Here is a 7,975-nt window from a genome sequence, read left to right as displayed (position 1 = left end):
AGCTGAATTTGCAGCTGAGAACACATGAAAAGAGGGGGATAAAAGCCCCAAACCAATGGAAGTTGGCAACTTTATGCTGCTTGGATACTAGGGGGCAAAGTGTTCTAGGCATAAGCAAGAGATCGCTGGCTGCTTAGCATGAGTTAGCCCTAAGGGAGATGTAGAGTTTGCTGATTATAGAAGCTTCTATTATCTTTTGAAACTTAAGATTGTAACTTATTTTTGTATGTATGTTTCCATGCTTTAACCTTGTATCTGGTTTCCTTTTCCTATTTAATAAGTCTTTATGTGGTTTAGTTTATCATAGGATAGGCTACAAGTGTCTTTGGTGTGAGATCTGAGGTGCAATTGACCTGGTGTAAGTGTCTGGTCCTTTGGGGCTGGGAGTAACCTAAATATTGTGATTCTTGATGTGAGGGATCATCTATCATAAGGGTACGCTCACCTGAGTGGCAAGATAGAGCAGAGCACCCCCAGGGGATTGTCTGTAATGCTGTGTTAAAGCTGTTATAATGCCTAAGCAGTTTACACTCGATAATTGTTGGTGATCTCACAACCAATTTGGGGCTCGTGCCCTGATTCTTAAAAGGCTGCCATGAGCTGGTACTCACGCTTTTGAGTCACTGCAGGCTACATTACAGTGGCCTCAATCTTTTGTTCTTGTTCTTCTCTCGTTAGGATATCAGAAAGGGGAGCAGTAGAAATGTCTGTTAGGCAGCCAACTGACCAGAAGCCTCTCTGCTCTCCTGTTAGAGTCAGTCCCCTGGGATGCTTTCACTCAAACTTTGGAGTGTTTCTCTCTTGCTGTGTCATCCAGTTCTTCCCCCTCCCTTGGTCTCTCACTCCCTCTCTCTCTCGCTCACTCTCTCGGTAGCAGGAATACAGAGTGAGTGTCCTGTTGCTGTCTTGTCCTTGTTTGCGCCCTCCTCCTGACTTTTTTCCCCACTCAGCTCTTCTCTTTCTGGTAAGTCTGACAAACAATTTCCTTGCTGACATTACTTTGTGGTAGAGTGCACTGCCTTTCATTAAAACACCTCACTTCGGTACCGTCAGTGCACTTTTCAAGATAAGTTTATTTTGGGACATTACTTTAAAAGCATAGGTGCTGTGTGTGACAGACACAAAGCTGATAGAACAATAACAGCCCTGCCACTGCAAGCAAGACGTGCATTTCTCCAAAGAAAGATTTTTTAAAAATTTAAAACAGAATTAGATGAAGATGGGCCTGATGTGAGATCAGGGAAAATGGCAGTTTTGCTACAAAAATAAATAATCGGAACTCGAGTGTGGTATGAGGCATGAGGCAAGCGACCTGGTAAAATTTCTGTATCTGTTTTCTTTCTGTTCTTGTGTGGGTGTGTGTCCCGCAGCCTCCAATTACTTTGCTGATATTTGTACTAGAAGCTGTAGATAAACGCCGACTCCATTATGCCTGTTATGTAATTAGTGGTGTCAGATTTATTATTGTTTTTGAAGTAATATGAAGGGTTTAGGATAACACAAGGCACATCTGACATGGGACATTCCGGAGTTTGATATTTACAGCTTTGAAGTTTTGCTGTAGTTTAAGTCTAAGTTCATTTCAAAGTAACATTTTAGTTTTGATCAACATACGGCGTTGAGGACTCTGTTTTACAGATTATTTTTACTGAATTTCAAGGATAAAGTGTTAAATACCATTACCCGTTTTAGAAGTGCTTAAAATAACTTCAGGCTGCAGAGCAGGTGCCATGTGTCTTTCTGCTGGCTACAAGGGAAGGCAAGAACTAAATATAGACAAGTGTTTGCAAACCTTTTGGAAGTGCAAACTGAAAGAGGGGAAGGATAAAGAGATTATTGTGGCAAAAAAGATGACACTTTTGATAACCCCCTCGCCCCCACCCCAATTTAAAGGACTTAAGTTATTTACAGGAAAAAAATATTGTTGTGGGTATTCATAATTGATCAATATTTCCTACGTGTAGAATATAACAATATTATGTGGCAGAGCGTCTGTACTGCATGGGTGACTATTTTTTCCGGCAATAGAATAATACTGTTATTACAATACTGTTAAATTAGGGCACTGTCTTTTTTTATTTTGGGGCTAATCAGCCTTCAAAGTAAAGATACAGACCTAAAAGTGAGATATTAAGGGTCCCTGTCAGAAAACACTTAAAAGCATGCTGTATTATAGATCCAAACAAACTCCACATATGACAACGCTGACCGTGTCGGGAATATCAAGTGGGGATCCACAGTTTCTCTCTCCCTTCGGGCTAAGCAGATTGTGTGTTCAAATTCCCACACCAGTGACTGTGCAGTATTAGGAGCAGCACTAGTATTAGTGTTAAAGTGGGGTATGATCTGCAGTGGCAGTTAGAGTCTTGTTACATTTGTTTTAAAAACAGAGGATAACTCCCGTGTCCTAACTAACATTCCCTCCAACATATCTTTTCCCACCTGAAGACACAAAGGGTAGGTCTACACAGCAAAGAAAAACCCATGGCCGGCCTGTGCCAGCTGACTCAGGCTCACAGGGCTCAAGCCCTGGGGCTGTTTCATTGCTGTGTAGACTTCTGGGCTCCGGCTGGAGTTCAAACTCTGGGCCCCTCCCACTCTGCAGGGTCCTGGAGTCCAGGCTCCAGCCCAAGGCCAGAAGTCCACACCGCAATGATACAGCCCCACAGCCCAAGTACCATGAGCTTGAGTCGGGTTTTCCTTTGCTGTGTGACTTACCCAAAGGGCTCTGGTCCTAGGGACACAGAGCAGTTCCATGATTCCTAAGCTCCAGCATGCAGCTGAGTTGGGGAGCACGGCAGGGCCAGTCGATTCAAGATTGGACAGATCCATTGCCCATTCCTCCTCCTCCTCACCGCAGAACAGGGCACAGCCCACATGGGAGCTACCACAGCCGTGAGGCAGTAGTAGTATTCACAGAGAGTGGAATCCACTTAGGTGCCTCAACCTAGATTTAGGCCACCAAGTCCCATTTTAGGCACTTAAGGCCTCCATTCTGTTCCACAAAACTCCTACGCTGGGTGCCTAAGTTTTTCGAAGCAAAAATTCCCTCAACATCTACGTTTCTGCCTCTGTGCACGTGCACTACTAGCTTGTTCTAAGCATCTGGACACCGGTCTCCTGCCTAAACCCCAGAGCGATACACAAACCAGGAGACAACAGGCCTTCAGCTGCCTAACCACCCAACGGGCCTGATCCAGTAGGCACACTGAGAGGGCGCCGACCAGATCAGGCCCCATTCAAAATCCAGGAGGTGGTTGTGGCTGCCTTATAACTTTGAGCCCAGTTGTTAGATCACTTACCTGGGATATAAGAGACCCAGGTTCAATTCCCTTGTCCCTGGCAAGAGGCAAGATTGGACCTGAAGCCCTCACACTGCTCGGGTGTGTGCGCTAACTACTGTGCTATGGGACATTCTGCTGTGGGGCTCTCAGTCTCTCCAGTGGAAACTGTTCCACTCTGGATAAATAATGAAAAAGTGAGTTTGACCTAGGGTCTCTTGCCCCCTAGGTGGGTGCCCTCACCAATGGACTACAGAGTCATTCCCACTCTCTGTCTCTGGCCCAATCATTCTGTCAATATTTAATCCAGAGTTCAACAGCTTCAACAGGAGAGACTGAGGGAGCCTGACATTAAACTATCCTATACTCAGTGGTTAGAACACCACTGGGAGGTGGGAGACTCCAGTTTCAATCCTTTCTCCCCCTCTGCCTGGCAGGGGGAATTTGAACATGGACCTCTTATGTCCCAGGTGAGTGCTCTAACCACTGACCTAAAAGTTATAAGGTGGGCACCGCCACCACCACCTCCTCTGGCCATTTTGTATGGTGCGAGGCAGGCACCTAATTCATTCCCACAAGAAACTACATAGGCACCTATGCCATCAGAGGGATTCCTATTCATGGATCAGTCCCAGAGCTCGGCACCTCTCTGCAGCCTGGACTTAAGCACCTATCTCTGAGAAAGAGGTTGAGCTCAGCGCATCAGTATCTGCCATCAGCTAGCTTAAGGAGCTCCCCACCATTCTTCCTCCCATTCTTAGGCACCTATCTCTCCCCATTCACTGTGTAAGAGCCTAGACGCCTAACTTGGCTTTGTGGATCGCCTGTTGTTCCTGTGATTTTCTAGGCACTGTGACACTCTGCATTGCAATGCCTAAATCCCATTGTGGATTCCACCCAGAGTGACTCCATAACTGCTTTATGGCTTGATGAGGAAGGATTCCTGATGCACAGCCAGGTTACACTGCATTGCGTGGAGGATCTGGGGCTCTCTCACTAAAACTCCCTCACGTCCAAGGCTGCATGTGAGCTGCTGTTGAGCACACAATAGTTACTGTATTCAGCTAAACACAAGTTCCCCACTGGCAGTATTTTATTTTTTTTTACATTTCAAAGAGCCTTGAGTTTATGAAAGCTGCTGTATAAATTTGGTAAACCATACAAACTTGTTTTATAACCACAGATATTACATATAGACAGCAGTAGCTGTAACACTTTTAGGTAAATGAAGGATGGTGTAGGCATGACAAGGTGGGTGAGGTAATATCTTGTATCAACTTCTGTGGGTGAGAGAGACAAGCTTCTGAACTACACATTGCTCTTCTTCAGGTCTGGGAAAGATGCTCAGAGTATCACAGCTGAATACAAGGTGGAACAGATATTTCAAGGGGCAATATTAACATATCCATTTGTCTGTTATAACCAGACATGATCTGAAGTGTGGTACCCTCAAGTATAAGATTTACTACTTTGAGGGTTGCTAAGGTTCAAGTCAGCTAACAGTAAAAGACAACTGACCAGATCCTCAGCTGGTGTAAATGGCCATTGATTTGATTACAATTTATCTCTTGCCACTGATGAATGAGATGGACTATCTCCAGAGGTTATCCTAGTTAGACCTACATTTAAATAAATGTGCCCCAGATTCTAAGTATCAATGATCTGTTTCATTCACCAACTTAACATTGAGAAATACATTTTAAAAAGCAATAGTCACTGTTTATTTAGAGTTTATCTTATTTTGTGCTCTGTAATTGCAGCACCAGTCAGCAGATGATCTACCAAAACCTGTTAACACACTTCTGCTGACACATAGATGATGATGCTGTGACTTAAGGAAAGAAATAAATGAGCCATGTCGTGCCCTGGTATAAACATGATGGGGAGATAATATGGAAGGGGAAAGAGAAATCAATATTTATAGAATTGAAATGATAAAACACTTAGTGCAATAGTGTTATTTTCATGCTGCTATGAGTAATTTACAGAAACAACTGTAGCACATTTAAAGTTATATGTTATAGAATATTAGTTGTGAAGTTCACACTGGGTTAACCTAGACTAGAGTTTGTGGTCCTGTTTTAACTCTAGTTAATTTATTGCCAGTTAACTCAAGTTAATGTCCACCTTTGTAAATGCTAATCTAAATACTTCACAATTGTTTGTGTTCTGGAACAAACATTTGCAGAGCATCCAGACTGGCATTTATTATCATGTCAGTTAACTTACATAATTGGCAATCAGTTGACTCAAGTTAAAATAGGATCACAAACTCTAGTCTAAACAAACACATTAATGCTAACAGAAATTGTTTGGCTAACTCACTTATGTTGGGCCTAATTTTCCACAGTAAATTAGGCACAAAATGCTATCAAATCAGAATGGTAACATTTTAAATTCACTTAACATGGTTGTAGTGACTACACTAAGGGCAAAGCAGCAGAGAATCAGGCCCATTGATGTGACAGTATTCTCCGGAGGGCATACACTGCAGTCTTTGCACAGGCAAGACTCCCACTAAAACCAATAGGAGTTTTGCCTATGCAAGGATTGCAGGAGCAAATCAGTAGGGCCAACATTTTAAAGTGCCAAATATACCAATTTTATGCTCACAATTAATTGCTGGAGAAAGTGATAGACTATAGAAGGTTGACTATCTTTTCTGCAGTAGCTAGACTTCTGACTATTAACATTTAATACCCAAGATCAGTTTGACTGGTAGGAGTATAATATGCACTGAGACATGTATTACAATAAATTGCACATCTCTCATCATACACTGCCTTTTAAAACAGCAGCAATTTGAACACTGGAGAGTGTGATTCTTAACCTGTTTACCATTGTGGGCCACATATGTAGCTCTCTATGTGTTATGTGGGACAGATCCACACAATATATATACTTATATATATATATGGCCTTGAGGTTGTCATATGGGTCACAGCTGTGTGCTGATTGGGCCCCAAGCAGCCCATGGCCTGTGGGTTGAGAACCACTGCTGTATAGAGTACACACCACAATCAACTGATCAGGGAGAAAAACTTTAAATTCTTCTTTAAACCATTTCTCAGTTCTTTCATGTCTTCATTGTGAAAGCAAGCTCATCTTTCCAGGATAAGAAAGCACTGATCTTCCATATTGGATTAAAAACAGACAAAGCATTCTTATTTACTACACTCTCTGGGGCTTTATTTCTTACCAGATGTCTGACCTGTGCTATCATTAAAGGGGACGACATCAAAAAAGACAAATGACAAGACTGAGAGATAGAAATCCAAGGCTTGTGGAGCTGGAATGATAGCCTGTTTATATTAAAAGGACAGTGTGAACTAGTTCTAGTAACAGGAACCAATTCTGGAGTCTAATCCTTCTGCTTTGCACCACTCCAACAGTCCAAAGTAGCGGTAAAATCAAATCTGTTAGCAGTACTAATTAAATATGAGAATAATGTTTTACAGAAGTTTATTTTTTATTTTTAGTTTATTGTTTGTTTTTATTGTGGTAGGGCTGATGGGCCCCTCTGTGCTAGCTGTTGTACAATTACACAACAATTATAGAACTAGTGTTGCTAACTGAAGGTACAACAAATTGTGCCACAGTGATTCTGAACTAGAAAGTGAAACTGATTAAAGTCTAAAGTGAAGCTGCCCCAGTCAGCCAGAAAAAATTGCAAGAAATAAAACAAGAAGCATACAGAACCCTCAGAAAGCATAGTAAATGAGATAGCATCTGGGTTAGTTGGCTGTGGTATCACTGGCAACAGAGATAAGATTTTTTTTGTAAATGTTAGTTTTATGATCACTTGATGATTAGCTGTTCTGTCCATTCCCTCTGAAGCACTTGGCATTGGCCACTATCAGAAGACAGGATACCGGGCTAAATGGATCATTGGTCTGACCCACTGTGGCTGTTCTTATGTGGGCATTTTCCATTTTTAATGTATAAAATTTACTTTTTTCGCTGGGGACAAATTGCCTCAGATGCTGAAGTTTTTTACACAACATATTTATCAAATAAGAGTCAATAGAAATGCATATTCCCCTGTAATCTAGGCAAAATCACTAGTGTGTTATATGATATTTGTGTACTACAATATGGATAAATTAATTTGTTAATGTGAAACTTACATTTGTATGCTATTAGGTACTATACCAAAGATGGAGAATAACCAGTCCACTGATCTCAAACCTGAACACCAACCACTCCCTCCTGCAAATAGCACTTCTACATTACCTAATCAGAATGGCCTTGAGAAACAAAACAGTGAGAAACCCTCTCCCAAGCCTCAGCCCTCTGAGAATGAAACAAGTGCTCAGCCTGAAACAACCGTTTGTGACATATCTGAAGAACTGAGCCGACAGCTGGAGGACATTATTAAAACCTATGGGTCTGCTGCTAATCTAGTGGAGAAGGAGAAAGCTGCTAAAGGAACTGACAAGCCTGAGAAGGGAGAATCTTTCAATAATGAGGATGGAGACTATGAAGATGCGAATGATGAGAGCGAGAAAGAACAGACAGCTACTGGGGATGCTGCAGGAGCAAAGGAATCCAGCACCAATAAGGAGCAAAAACTGGAAAAGAAAATCCTGAAAGGGCTAGGCAAGTACCTATGGACCTGATATGCAGCATTGCAGCCAATGCACTCATTGCTTAAAACAGAAATAAACCCACTCTGATCTCTGTTGATTGGTCAA

The 7,975-nt window shown here is 42.2% G+C and overlaps 1 protein-coding gene across 4 annotated transcripts in view; it reads left to right on the top strand.

The window, feature by feature from the left end:
- TXLNB (taxilin beta) overlaps positions 1–7,975 on the top strand; it is a 44,922-nt gene continuing 36,947 nt past the window's right edge. The window contains exons 1-3 of one of the 4 annotated variants that reach the window (XM_067542332.1): positions 1–358; positions 878–964; positions 7,425–7,880. In XM_067542332.1, the coding sequence (XP_067398433.1) occupies positions 7,439–7,880 (442 nt within the window). In that variant the 5' untranslated portion in view covers positions 1–358; positions 878–964; positions 7,425–7,438. The other 3 variants (XM_067542333.1, XM_067542334.1, XM_067542335.1) reach the window with 3 other exon arrangements.

Source organism: Emydura macquarii, unplaced genomic scaffold (assembly GCF_026122565.2).
Source record: "Emydura macquarii macquarii isolate MOO-44397 ecotype Brisbane River unplaced genomic scaffold, CSIRO-AGI_Emac_v2 contig_705, whole genome shotgun sequence".
Classification (NCBI taxonomy): domain Eukaryota; kingdom Metazoa; phylum Chordata; order Testudines; family Chelidae; genus Emydura; species Emydura macquarii.
Note: the sequence above shows the minus strand (reverse complement) of the source record. Positions and strands in the feature narration are given on the sequence as shown.